Here is a 14,692-nt window from a genome sequence, read left to right as displayed (position 1 = left end):
TCATAGATTTATGTTTAGTATAACTCCCTTTGAGTTTTAAAAAATACGCATACACACGAGAGAAAAATATGTTAGATCATACTTCAAGACATTAAAGATGATTATCAATGAGTGATGGGAAATGAGGTAATTTTAATTGTTTCCTCTTTGCTTAAATTATTTTTAAAATTTTCCAACAATGTTAGGAAATAGTTGCATGTTGAATTCTTTAGTATGTGGGAAATAAATAGTGTAGTGATATTGACTAGAGATTTTTAAGAGCATGAGGAACATGCTTAAATTGTAGAGTTAAATGAGGATAAAAGAAAACTGTACTGTGTATATAATATGATCCCAAGTATTTAAAACGCACTGCTCATAGTAACAGGCTGTCTGCTGGTGAGAGGAAAAGGAGTGGCATTGTTCCTTTCTACTTTCCAAATTTTCTTAACGAACATTTATCACCACTATAATCAGAAAAGTGATTTTATTTTTAAAATGTTTACTACTGGGTAAGCTAGGAACAAAGAGGTAGAGGTTTGATAAATGTATTTGGTATGATAAGAGGAATATTTACACTGGAATCATGTATTTTGATACAGAATATTCTTCATAGAAAAATTGTAAAGTACAGAAAATGTAAAGAGGGAAATTAAATCACCAGGCCCTAACCTCTCAGATATGCTTAGTTGTTCTCTGAACAGGATTGGGCTTGGGCTGTTTAGAAACAACAGTCCTTCATTTCCATCATAGCGAGCTCATCGGCAGAGTTTGTTGAGCAAATGTGAGTCTATGATGTGCTGGGCCGGCTCCATCAGAAGTGTGGCTCGCTCGATGGAGAACACAGAATACTGAAAGGATAATGATTGGTCTTTGGTTGCCTGGTAAGCTTTCTCACTTCACACGGTATCAGCAATTTAGTCATCTGAACTTCCTTTGGGGACTCAGCCCTTTCCCAGTCTTAGTCCATGTGGTTTGGGTGGGAATGACTCCAGCCTACCCAAAGGAAACTGACCTAGGCTTAACTCAATTAGTGGGTTCAATTCCTAGGGTCATAAAGATTTGTTAATTTAGGCCAATAAAGTTCAAGTGCAGCGCTTTTGTTAAAACATGGACAAGAGACATGGACTCTATCACTCTGAGCATTTGTAATTTAAAAAGAGATGTTAAAAATCCCCTAAGAAGGAAGCTGTGCTGATGAATGGGTTGCTACATGGATTTGGTAGATGGTGGCCATGCTTTCTTCTCATCTTGTGCATCCCTCTACTACGGTCCTTCCCATGCTGTGCTCTGATGACTGATGCTTCCGTCTCCTCCACCAGACAGACAGCTCTCTAAAAGAAGGAGACACATCTCCAATATGTTTGGTCATGGCACAGAGAAGGACTCAAACACATATCTGCTGAAGAAATCATCCTGATGGACTTAGCAACATGGAAATGAGGCATTGGTGGTTCTATCACTGGGGACTCAGGTTTCTGGGGCTCCAATACCTCTACTGGCCGATACCACAGCCCACAGTCTCCACTTTGTACCCTTGGGTTCCTGCTCTAGGCTGGAACAATTGTTCCGCCCTGAGTCATCCACTGTGGGTTCTGATGTGGTCACTGCTTGATTATCACACAACCACCCAGAGGATGTCATCAGGCAGAAAGAGTGGGGGCGGGGAAGGTTTCATAGAAAGCCGTCTCTGATGAAGCACCACACACCACACGGGGACTTGAGGTCACTGAGCCCAACTGTATCTCCTTCCTCTCCTCAGGGATAAAAGAGAGCAAGGAGGAAGCACCAGCCTCTCCAACCTGGGCAATCTTCCTGGAAAGATGCAGCCTCTCCTGCTCCTGCTGGCGTTTTTACTGTCCCCTGGGGCAGAGGCAGGTGAGTGACCATCCCCGCCATCAGATGCCCAACCCCTCCCCCCAAACACAGTGGGCACAGGTCTCCTGCCCCTTCTGCACATCCCTGATCCATCCATCCACCAGCAACATTCTGAATCCCAGCTCCTGTCCCATCTCAGAATCCCAAGTATGACACTGAATAAGCTACCAGCAGGAATGGCAGGGCAGGAGGCTGTTCTCAAGAAGAGTCAGTGGGTGCTATTCCCTCCCTGGGCCCTACGTTTGCCATCTGCAAAGTGGAACTTAACTGGAAGTGCATGGCAGAGGAAGGGAAACTAGAAAAGAGAAAATAATGAATTCCCCTGCAGAGGGCAGAGTGGGCCTGGCTTCCAGGTCTGGGATGACAGATGCTCCCCTCAGTGTCTGCTTAGGAGAGAAGTCTAGAGCTCTGCAGACCCCGGAGTTGGTGGGACCACTGTCCCCAGAGGACTGCTGATGCCTTGCTCAGTCCCAAGGCCCCTCAGTCCCTTCTCCAGCTCTGCTTTTCTTCCCAGGTCTTTAGCAGCTCCCTTCTTTCCAGGATGGAGCCACTGTTTGAAGACCTGAACTTCTCTGCTTTCCAGAATCCCATAAGCACTGGCCCTACAAACTCTCCTTCAGGCCCATTGGGAGCCATTCCTTCATGCAGCCAACAAACAACTTTGGGCCCCCACTATGTGTCAGGCCATGGGAAACAGGCTATGACAACATCTAGATCCCTAAACTTAAGTCCTGGCCACTGGAAAGCAGCACCACCCCAGACATCACAGGACAACAGGGCCTTACAAAGGCTCTTGAAACAAAGCAAAGTCAGGAGAGGAATTTTCAGGAGCCTCTAGCACTTTGCTGTCTTTAAGACGCATATGTTTTCCTCAAATTATCTGTGGAAGACAGATTCACAGGCCAAGCCTGTCTTCTTCCTTTTTCTAGAGGGAGCCCCACTCTTGCCCCTCTCAACTCCAGGCCATCCCAGGCTCCCAGATGCCCAGCAGTACTGAGCAGTCAAGCTAATGCATGACTGATGGACTCACTGGGTGCACACAAGCAGATAAGATTTTTCCTTCAGGGGAGATCATCGGAGGACATGAGGCCAGGCCACACTCCCGTCCCTACATGGCATTGGTTCAATTTCTGGTTGGAGAGAAAAAGCACAGGTGCGGCGGTGTCCTCGTGCGACAGGACTTTGTTCTGACGGCTGCTCACTGCCGGGGAAGGTGAGGGGCCACAGGTAACTGGCACCTCCTAAGACTCCTACAGGGACCCCTGTCCTCTGCCCAAGGGCTGCAACCTGGGGGAACTCACCCGGCTCCTGGGAACTCAAGGCCATGAGAGCTCATGAGAGGAGCCATCTGAGAGCATGACTGGGTGACTGCAAGTGAGAAATAGGACAGGTAAGCTTTGTGATCAGAGGATCAGAGATGAGAACAATAGGCCGAGTTGAGCAGAGAGGCCACACTGGCCAAATAAAGCCTCTGTTGAGGATGAAATCATGCATTAGGGTCAAAATGCAAACTCAGATTATTTTCACAATATTGCCAGAGTGCAAGAGAAAACTTCTAGGTGACCTACCCTCAATGTCATTGAGAAACACAAGGGACAGAGTCACTCAGTGCACAGTCCTCTGGTTGTTTGGATTTCCCCAAGCTCCAGGCCTGCCCTGCCCTTCATGTCTCCTGGGCTGGATCTCCTTTCACTCCAGGTCCCCCTACATCTCCACTCTGCTTTCTGTGCAGCTCTTTCAAGGTGACTCTGGGGGCCCACGACATCGAGAAGCAGGAGACAACCCAGCAGAATTTCTCTGTGAAAGCAGCCATCCCACACCCAGACTATAACCCTAAGAACTACTCCAATGACATCATGTTACTAAAGGTAAGGGAACCTCCCCTCTGCTCTTACTCTCCTGGGTCCAGATTGTTTCCCCTCCCACTGGGACCTGTCCCTTCCCTCCTTCCCATCCCGGCCACCTGACTAGTCCCTGTGGCTCAGGGGAGAGGGAAGTCAGTGCAGCCTCATCGCGGTGTCCAGGCCCAGGAGGCCAGTGGCTTAGCTGGACTTTCTTGCCTCTGTCATCAGCTGGAGAGAAAGGCCAAGCTGACTGCAGCTGTGAGGACCATAAGCCTGCCCAGGGCCAAGGCCCAGGTGAGGCCGCGACAGGTGTGCAGAGTGGCCGGATGGGGGAGAGTCGCCCCGATGGGCAGCTTCTCAGACACGCTGCAGGAGGTGGAGCTGACTGTGCAGCAGGACCGGGAGTGTGAATCTTACTTACGCAATTATTACAATAGTACCACTCAGCTGTGCGTGGGGGACCCAAAGGAAAAGAAGTCTTCCTTTAAGGTGAGACTGGGCATCTGTCTAGCTCGGCTCTGGAGAGAGGGGTGTTTGGGGAAGATCTGGGAGCTGCAGATCCAAATAGTAGGAACACCTTCACCCCCTAGACTCTGATCTTTCTCCCGGGAAGAGAAGGGGGGAACAGCCAGAGTGGGGAGTCACAGGCCTTCTGGGAGCCTACCCGGGGCCTGAGATGCATCCAAACATGGTACTCCATCCGGAAGATGAATTTGCAACACTCTGCCCCACGCTGGGCACACGTATTAGAAAACTGCTCCCTGGGTGTGCAGCAGTCAAACCAGGTACCTCCTCAGAGCTGGCTCCCATCTTGGTTAAATGGCTTACCCTGCATGCTGAGTGTCAGCCCCACCTTCCTGCTTCCATGTCCTTAAATGGTAGACCGAATAACAGTCCCACAGCGCCCTCATGGGAGAGGATCCGGGACCTGGTGGAGGAGAGGGAGCTGCCCCCTGAGTGAAATGAAGCTGGGACAATGTCCAGGGTCAGGACTGGGCAGCTGAGGAGCCCGCAGGGGCCTGCCCTGCTCTCTGATCTCCCACATGGAGGCCACGCCAGGCGGCCTTCACTGAGAGTGTGCTTGGGATGCAGGTAGGCAGGACCTGGGGGAGCACAGACTCAATCCTCCCTGCTCTCTGTCCACAGGGGGACTCTGGGGGCCCTCTCGTGTGTAAGAACGTGATCCAGGGCATTGTCTCCTATGGACGAAACAATGGGACACCTCCACGGGCCTTCACCAAAGTCTCGAGTTTCCTGCCCTGGATAAAGAAAACCATGAAAAGCCTCTAACTGGGAGAATCAGCTTATCTTCTCTGGAGCTGATCCACAACAACACCGTAACTAAATAAATGTCTCTTAGCTGAGTGGGAAGAGCGGGTTTCTTGTTTGTTCACTGACCCTCAGTCACAGGCACCTACTCTGTGCTTAAAAGGCCGATGGCAAAAATCTGTTGATTTCTGCTTCTTCCTCTTCCCCCTCCCACCACCACCTCCCCCAAACATCAAGAAAAGCTGTTACCCAGCTACTTCTGACCCTCATCTTTCTCTGGGTCTGCCCTTCTGCTAGGGCTGACGCTGAGCACCATCAGGAGAAAACATGAACCTCTCTGGTCCTGGGGCTCAGGGTGAACTTCTTACTTCCTTCCCTGTGTTAGATGGCAGAGAGGAAGGGGGATGACACCATATGTCCCGGACACCAAGCAGGCAAGCCTGGGGCTGCAGCTCAACATCACAGCCACCCACACTGGGGAGGGGAGAAGCAAACTGAGCAGGACATTTCTCTCCCACAGCCAGAAGCTGGCGCAGAGTCAGGGTGGGTCTCTGGAGAAGCTCCTCGTTCTCACCCAGCCTGAATCTCCTCCCTGTCCTCCTGTGACCTTGGGGCCCAGCTTGCCCTCCAGTCTTCTGGCTGCCCCTTCTTCTCCATCCCTGCTTTCCACAGAGAGTTCTCAGAGTCCACCAACTCCTGTCCACTCCAAACAAGCCTGATCTGAGCTGGCCCCTTCCTTATAGCCCTCCTGCCTAAGACACCCAGAGCTCTGTGTGGTTCCAGCAGGGCCTCTGCCCTGAGATGCCAGCCTAGCTCATGACCTAGCAGAGAGTGGAACAAGGACCGGGCTTGTGCTGGCAGAAGGCGGGGTCCATGGAGGACACAGCAGGCAGACTGTCTCTCCAGAGCCCCTGCCCCATCTCTCACCTGGCAAGGTCAGCTCAACCCCTCACATCCAGCCCAGTGTCCCCCGAAGTGCTCAGGGTGCATTGGCCATCTGGTCACTTGATAGCCAGAGTCCCTTTCAGCTTGTCCCTCTTACTCACTGCTGACCTCTAGGCTAAGACCCCTCACTGGCCACCTAGGGCTGTCTCAGCCTTTTGAGTTAGCCCTACCCTCTGCAGTAGGATTGGAAAGGACCACTTTTCCATCAATAAACAAACACACCCTGATTGAGCTCCTAAGTGCCCAGCACTGGGGATGCACAGTGGACCTAACACAGACTCTGTCATCTGAACCTGAGGGACACTGACAGTGGGAGTTTCACCCAAATCATGTAAACCTCTCTCCCTCCTCACGAGTGCACATGGCCTAGATCTCGTGGTAAATCCAGAGGAATAAAGTATTTGCATTCTGTTTCTTTGCTGGTCACGTGTGAGTGTGAGCACATGTGACTCTAGAACAGCAGGCATGGGATTTGGAAATGACAGCAGTCAGTAGTTTCTAGGGGTGAAGTCCCCACACTCTGTCCACTGGAGCATCCTCTGCACCTAGAGGAGAGGACAGCCCGTAGGGAGGGAGAAGGGCAGCGAGGGCAGCCTTACCTTCATTTGCCTTTAAAGTCAGAGGTAGGAATGTCATTGTACAGCTTCAGATCATAGGAAAAACTGCATTACATACTTGCTTGAAGGCAACTAGAGTCAGACTTTAAACACCCATCCAACTGGACTGGCCGGAAACATGATCCCTGTGGTTACTGTACCTCCTGCCTGCGCAGAATCAAACCAGATTCAGGGAGGTTCACACGGTCTGGAAAACTGGAGAAAGGCCTCTCCTCTTAGGCAACTGTTGTTACTGCTACATCCATAGTTTCCAGACCATCCTATTTTTCAATTTTAGGAGGTATTTGACTTGGAGCCCCCACGTAGAGTACGGGATCATTTGCTGAATGAGGATCTCCCTGTCTTGGGCTCAGCTCAGGAAACACTCCCAGCAGCCATCTCTCCAAGGGCTTGCTGCTCATATGGGGCAGGACCTGGGAACTGAGCATTGGTTCCAGCTCTGAGCTCCTGCTCCAAACCCACACAGCACTACCCTCTCACCAAAGGGGTACATATTCTGGCATCATGTAACCCTCACAGGCATGGCCTTTCCCACCTTGTTGTGCACAAACCAGGCAGCAACACAATCTCTTCCTGACTGTGGGCACTTTGACAAGCGCAGAGCAGTGAGGACACACAGCTTCTGATCTGGAGCTGAAAAAATATCTCTGCTTCGAAGACATACTAAGAACCTGGCTCCTTGATGGAAAAAGACAGATAATAAAATGCTGAAAGCAAAAGAAAACTAGTATCTGAAAAGTTGCCCAGCCACATGCATATTTAGTTTCACTGTAACATGTACTTTGAGGAAATGGTTCTGTGGTTTTGACACAAGTTTGAGGACCGTGCTGCAGGTCTTCCTCCTGTGAGAGATGAGGGAGGGACACAGTCCCAGGAGGGGGCAGTGTCCCACTGAAGGGACCACAGAGTTAGAACAGAGCCTGGACTGAGCCCAGGCACCCTGACAGCCAGGCCAGCAAGAGCCCTGACATGTGGTCTAACCCCTGCCCTGTGATGACTTCCTGGCATCCCTGAACAAGAGCTGAGCTTCTGCTCAGACCCCTCCCTGGAGAGAAAACCTCTGGGCTGCTGTGCAGGCATTCTGTGACAAGGATTCCAACACCTCGCTTGGTGAGCTGAAGTCTGCTCAGGGGCACATTTGGATGGGGGTGGGTCAGCACCCTAATCATGGTGATTCCTTCAAATCTCCTTTGTCTGTGGAAGTGTCCCCTGCCCCACCCCTGCCTTTGAGGAAACAATCCTTCTGTTCCTCAAGTACCTCTGTAATGAAAATTTAAATAGAAATCAATAAAAGATCTCTGGAATGACCTCAAGGAAATGCCTCTACTCACCCAAATCCACCCCCATCTCCCTTCCTTCCCTCCAGACCCACCAGAAGAGCTGGGTCCCGGGATGGCAGGGAGAGAACCACCAGGCCAGCTCCTGGGGGAGAGAGGCCCAAAGAAATGTGAGATCTTGCTAATTTCTTTTGGGATCCTCTCTTGGGGTGGCTCTGCCTTCCTGCCCACCACCGTACTTCTGCCGGTTCCCCCTTTGTGGACTTACAGAACTCACAGGGTTGATTTACTGTCTTGCTATCCCACACAACACTGCTTTTGTCTGACAAACACATTTCACCATAAAAGAAGTGCATAAAAGAAGAAGTGGTTCCTTTTCATCACAGGCCTATTGCTAGACTACATTCCTCATCCACAGATTCAGGAAGCTCAGTGAACCTCGGGGAGGGCAAAGGAATCCACATGTAAGCATATAACAGTCAAACTGGTAAAAACCAAAGATATGGGGCCACCCGGCAGTGCAGTTGTTCAGTTTGTGCACTCTGCTTCAGTGGCACTGAGTTTGCTCGTTTGGAGCTCAGGCGCGGGCCTACACACTGCTTATGAAGGTGACAAATAGAAATGGTAAGCAATAGGATATATTGGAGCATATGAGGAAGCCATTTGGTATAAACCTAATTTGGCCTGACCTTGTTCCTCCTAAAGGGCCTGACTGTGGCCATTGAGCGTGCATTGTATACCTGCTTTAGACATTCCCTATGGCAAGAAAAAAGGCCCTTGAGATAAAGGTGTAACTTCCCTCCCCCTCTCAACATTGGCATTTCCTTAAGGCTTAAGCATCTTTCCTTAGGCTAGGAACTGATTCCTGTGCTCACCTGTGACCACCCAGCTTGAGACAATAGACTTGCTTCCTGCTGCGGCCACCAAGATGGCAGACCCACTACCTGCTGTGTCCATCAAGCTCTGTGCCACCAGTGAAATCTTGTGACTATTGTGGGAGGGACATTTCAATCATATGTGAAACATCCTGTTTGGGGGTATATAACCACTCTGTACACCTCACTTCTTTGGTGCCCTTTCTTCCTTCAGGAAGAAAGGCCCTGGGCCATGGTCCTCAGATTTCAGCTCAGAATAAACTCTCCCAAATTTTCATTTATAGATTGGTTATGGATTATTTTTGTTGACAAAGCCATGCTGTGGCAGGCATCCCACAGACACAAAATGGAGGAGAATGGACCCAGAAGTCAATACAGGGGCAAACTTCTTCAGAAAAAAAGAAAACAAACATGAAGAAAAAAGGCTGAAAGTAGACAGGGAGGAAAGCAATGTCCTTTATTTTAAGAGAAACAACAATAAGAGTAGCAATAAGCTCTCATCAGAAATGATGGAAGTCAGAAGACAGGGAGATGACATTTCTAAATGGTTGGAAAGAAAAAATAAATAATCAACCTCTTTCTGGAACTCTGTGTTCAGTGAACACGTTGTTGAAAAATGAAGGCAAAGTAAAAACGTTTTCAGAACAACAAAGGTATGAGAATTTGTTGCCACTGGGCCTGCACTGCAAGAAAGAGTAAAAGCAATTCCTCAGGCTGAAGGGAAATGGTGCCCAGTGTAGGCAGGAAGGGCAAAAGAGTAATAAAAGTGTAAATGTGACCAAATATAGAAGACTTTATATAAATTTCTTTTGAAGATTAATGGCTAAGGCAAAAATGCTTTAGAATTTATGCAATATAGTAGCAAAATGTATGACAAAAATAATTCAAAGGGTGGGAGGGAGGATAAATGGAAACATTTTATTGCAATTATCTTATATGAAATGGTATAACATTAATTCAACGTAGACTGTGATATGTGAAGGAAACATATTGCAATCCTACAGTACCCACTAAAATACTATATAGAGATGTAACCAAAAGCCAATAAAGAAGGCAAAATCAGATACAACAAAAGAAGCCAGGAAAAGAAGGACAGAAGAACAAAAAATTAATCACCCAAATAGAAATCAAATAGCAATATGATATTCTTCAACCTAATCCTATCAGTGGTTGCATTAAATGTAAGCAGATTAAACACTCCAACTGAAGAGCAGAGATTCTCAGTCTGAATTAAAAATGCAAGACCAATTTTGTTCTGTTAAGAGGAGAAACTCAAATATAAAGACATGGATAGGATGAGAGCAAAATTATGGAAGAAAAAATAAAGACATATCCTGCAACACAAATCCAAAGAAAACAGCCTTGCCAATGGAGTGTGCTCTTTAATTTTAGAATTTTGGGCCACTTGTGAGATGAAATAGAGTGTCTTGGTAGAACTTTTATTTCTATTTTTTCCATTCCATTTCTCTTAATGTAAGCTGAGTAAGGTGAGACTTCATTATGTTTTAATTATATTTTACTGTGAACTGTCTTGTCTTTTGCCTATTCATCTATCAGGTTCTGGATCTTTTTCTTATGAATTTTCAGATTTCTTTATATATTAGATAGATTAGCTCTTTAATTGTGGTATATGTTGCAACAGTTTTTTTTTTTTTACAAGTTGGCTGTCTGTATTTTGATTTTCCTATACTGCTTTTTGACATACAAATTAAAAAAGTTTTTTATTTATATATCAAAGTTTATTTATCAATCTTAACTTTAATGTTTCTGGATTTAGAGTCATTGCTAGAAAGGCTTTCCTTTTTCTAAGTTTAAAAAGGAATTTACCCCTATTTATTTCTAGTGCATGTATGGTATTATTTTTGTATATTTGAATCTCTTATCTATTTGGAGTTTATTCTGGTGGTTTACGTGGAATGTGGCTCCAATTTCATCACCTGACAAATCACTATCTAGTTGTTCCAGTATCATTTATTAAAAAGTCCATCAAACCGCCAGTGATTTGAAATCCCACCTTATGATAAACTACATTTGGTCTCTCTGTCTTTTCATGAGTCAGGCCACGCTATTTTCAGGAAAGAAGTTTTATAAGATGTTTATAATGTCAGACAAGTTTAATTCTCTCCTTACTAGTCTTTTTTCTTTTTGTCACAATTTTCCTAGCTAATCTTCCTTGTTTATTTTCCAGATAAATTTAGAAATTCTCTAGAACTTGTACAGCATTAGGAAAAAAATTGATATTTTTATAGGAATCACATTAACTGTACATATTACTTTGGGGGAAATTATACCTTTTTGGTACAGATCCATCCTATCTGAGAACTAAGGCTATCTTTCTACAACTCGTATATTTTTCTGCTTTTAGGACTATTTAAAAGTTTTCGTCGAATAGATTTTTCACAATTCTGGATGAGCTTTACCTAGCATCTTGGTTTTTTAGTTGCGACTAATAGATTTTCTTTATGGTTATATCTTCAAACTGATGGTTGTTTGTGTACGTGAAAGCAATGGATTTCCTTCTAATTTTGAAACAATCTCAAGCTTACAGAGAAGCTGCAAGTACAATACAAAGAACTTTTGTTTTCTTGAGTCATGTGAGAGTAAAGTCACTGACAGGGCGCTCTGTCACTTCCAAGATACTTTAGTGTGTAATTCCTACAAACAAGGACACTCTTCTATAACCACAATCCAGCCATCAAACCCAGGAAACTAACACTGACACCATCAATACCATCTAATCTTTAGACATCTAATCATTAGCATTGACATGTTTACTTATTTGATTAATCCCCACAGAGATTTACATAACAAATGTCCCACATCCCCATCCTCCCCTATGTGGGTCCCCTCCTTGCTCCATGCAGGCTCAGACACTCCACATCAGCAGCCCCTTCATACCAAAGCCCACTTGACCCTAATCAGCCTGCTCTGACAAATTGCACCAGCCTGCCCCACTGTCTGTCTCCCCACTTGAGCTCTGATACCACCTACTAGGCCAGCCCCTACTGTGAACACCCGGCTCACCCCACTTGGGCATCCACTCCCTGCACTGGGCTGCCATCCTCACCTCACAAGTGGTCTAACACCCCAAGCTGTGTTGCCCAGTGCAGGGTGTCTGAGCCAACGTGAGGTGACGAGGGTGTCCACACAGCAGGGAGGCCTGACTTGAACACCTTCCCCACCCCACACAGGCATGACTTGAATGACTCGTTCTAGTTCACTGTGGCTCCCCTGCCAGACTCACCATTGGCATTGTGCTCTGTTTCTTTAACTAAGAATCTGTGGTTTTTTAAGAGAATTGGGATCAACATGTTAAGAATCAACACTATTTTCAATTCCATGACTCACTCCTCTCTTTCCATCATGGGGAGATAATCAAGATAACTCATTTAGAAAATGATGCCAGGATATCAGAAATGTCGTTCTCTGGCCAGTGGTGTGAAAATACTGCTTTAGCTGCCTAGCATCCATTCTCATTTCACGTGGTATCAGTAATTCATTAAGGACAATAACTTTGGGCAGAACCAACAATCATCCATGCTCAGAACACGAGATTCGGACAAGCAGACTCTAGCCGATCAAAGGCTGTGACCTGGTCTTATACAGATCAGAGTCTCTGACCAACTCTACAGACACATAAAGCAGCGTGACAGATGGTGCTTTGCTGGGACTGCCACTGTATATCTCCCATGCCACAGGCTTTTCCTACAGGACTGCAACCCTCCTCCCACTCACAGGCGGGGTCTGTGCCCTTTCCTATTTAATTGGGGCCAGGGGTGCCTTTTGATTGCCCCAAGCAGTGAAATAGGGTAGAATGGATGCATGATGACTTCAAAGTCTAGGAAAGAAAAAGAACACAGCTTCTGCCTGGCTCGCTTTTTAGGAGATGCTCACTCTGGGGAAGCCAAGCATCACATCGTGAGGAAGACCCGACAGTCCCATGCACAGAGACTACTTAAGAGGCCCTCATGAAGAGGAAGCGACGTGGCTTGTGGACAGCCAGGACCAATCACTGGGCATGTGTGAGCGAGCCTTCATGTGATTCTGGCCTCCGGGCATCAATCCTCTGCTGACACCAAGGGGAGCAGAGGGGAGCTGTCCACACTAAAAGCTGACCAAAAAGCAGATTTGTGGGCAAAAGCAATGTAGTTTGTTGTTTTGAACCACTCAATCTTCAGTAACTGGAACCAGCCCTCTTGAGCAATACTCCCACTCCATCTGTAAATGCCTCTGACCCTGGCTTACACCAGCATTATCTGATCACTGATGGCTTTGGCTTCCTATCAGAAGCAAGGAATCTCATCTCAATGCCCCCAAGTCTCACACAGAAAGGGGCTTCCATAATGATCATCCTCAATAATTACATCCAAAGAAAGCCAAGGAAATGAAGATAGTGTTGGATCTATCATCACAGGTTGCTGGGGCTCAGGGACCTGCTACTGGCTGATCAACATCCGCAACCATCCTGAGAGCAGCCAGCAGTTCCTGCTTTCTGTGGGTATGGTCAGCACTGAGACAAGAGCTACAAGTGCTTGTGTGGTGACTGATAAGGTCTTGCTCCACTCAGGCCCGAGGACTTGATCAGACAGCAGTGTGAGGCATTCAAAGGGAAACTTACGTGATAAATGCCACAACACTGAGGAGATACTTGGAGTTAGATTACAAGGAGGAAGCACCAGCAGCTGTGACCTGGACAAATTTCCTGCGGACATGTCGCCACTGCCACTCCTGGTGGTGTGTCTTCTGTTCCACAGGGGAGAGGCAGGTGAGTGACTGTTCCCACAAACAGATGCACAGCATATCCCACACAGGCTCAGCCCTGCTCAAACACTGCACTCAGACACATCTTAGTGCTGGTCCATCCCAGGAACTTCTGAACTCCATGTCCAACCTCCAGCAAACACCAGCAAAGCTGACGCATGATGAAAACTCAGAAGGAATGGCAGGGCAGAACGTGGTTCTCCATGAGGGCCAGCAGGTGCTGTTCCTCCCCAGGCCCTACCCTTGCCATCTGGAAAGTGGGTTCTTTTACAAAGGCAACTGGAAGGGGGTTGGAAGAAGGGAATGAGAAACAATTAATTCTCAAGGAAAGGGAAGCTTGGAGAAAGGGGCTGACTTCTGAAATCAAAGTAGGACCCACTAGCTTTCTAACTCAATGTCCTAAAATCTATCCTCCAGTTCCACTGCCTTCTCCAAGCTTTGTCACTCCAATGCTGCCCAGGAAAGAAGCTAAGGATCCAGTTGATCCCAGAGCTGGCGGCATCCCACTTCCCTTAACACTGATGTTCTGCTGGTTCACTCTCAAGGTCTCTCTGGTAAATTTTCAGTCAATGGGCACAGCAGCTTTGGCAGCTCCATCTTGCCTGCTGCTCAGAACCTACCAGGACTAACTAAACCTACCCTCCTCAGAGGCTAACTGGGAACCATTCCTTTGGGCAGACAAGACACTTACTGGGCACCTATGACCTGTCAGGCTCAAGCAGATACAGAGCAAACACAACCCAGGCTCTTGAGCTCATGTTCCAAATATTACAGACCAGCAGCCCAGTGAGGTCAGGATAAGACGAGGAAGGAGAGGACCCAGAGAATGTAAGGAAAAGGGTTTTCCAGGATCCACTGGGCCTTCATCTTTTGTTCCAAACACCATTCCTGTCTTCCACACATGTGTCTGCAGGAGGAATTAAGGAATGAGGACTGCTCTTCTCTTTGTCAGAGAGAGAATCTGAGTCTGGAGGGTCACTAGGCAAGCCAGGGTTGCCACCCCAGGAACCTGTAGGACCCCCGTCTTGGTTGCTTCTGGCTGCTACAGACCCCAGGATCTGCCCTCCAACTCCTTCCCACCCTGCTCTCCTTTGTCCTCAGTTCCCTGCTCCAGCCTGTGACTCCATGAGCACGGCAAGCAGGGTAGAATTCTTCTTTCAGGGAAAATCATCAGGGGCCATGAGGCCAATCCTTATTCTTGTCCCTATCTGGCATTTCCTCTGATCCAGACTCCAGAGAAAAGAAAA

At 47.4% G+C, this 14,692-nt stretch overlaps 1 protein-coding gene across 2 annotated transcripts; it reads left to right on the top strand.

The window, feature by feature from the left end:
- Window positions 1-1,581: 1,581 nt before the first annotated feature.
- On the top strand, window positions 1,582-5,147 carry LOC106837682 (granzyme B-like). Of its 2 annotated transcripts, none has more exons than XM_070504177.1 (5): window positions 1,582-1,857; window positions 2,923-3,070; window positions 3,590-3,725; window positions 3,930-4,190; window positions 4,848-5,147. In XM_070504177.1, the coding sequence occupies exons 1-5, from the start codon at window positions 1,803-1,805 to the stop codon at window positions 4,989-4,991; spliced, it is 744 nt and encodes a 247-aa protein (XP_070360278.1). In that variant the 5' UTR covers window positions 1,582-1,802; the 3' UTR covers window positions 4,992-5,147. The 2 variants fall into 2 exon arrangements, with proteins under 2 accessions (XP_070360278.1, XP_070360279.1); XM_070504178.1 differs by having other exon boundaries at window positions 1,675-1,857; window positions 2,923-3,010.
- The last annotated feature ends 9,545 nt before the right edge of the window (window positions 5,148-14,692 follow it).

This window comes from Equus asinus, chromosome 2 (genome assembly GCF_041296235.1).
Source record: "Equus asinus isolate D_3611 breed Donkey chromosome 2, EquAss-T2T_v2, whole genome shotgun sequence".
NCBI lineage: Eukaryota > Metazoa > Chordata > Mammalia > Perissodactyla > Equidae > Equus > Equus asinus.
The sequence above is the reverse complement of the archived record's forward strand: the minus strand, read 5'-3'. Positions and strand labels throughout refer to the sequence as shown.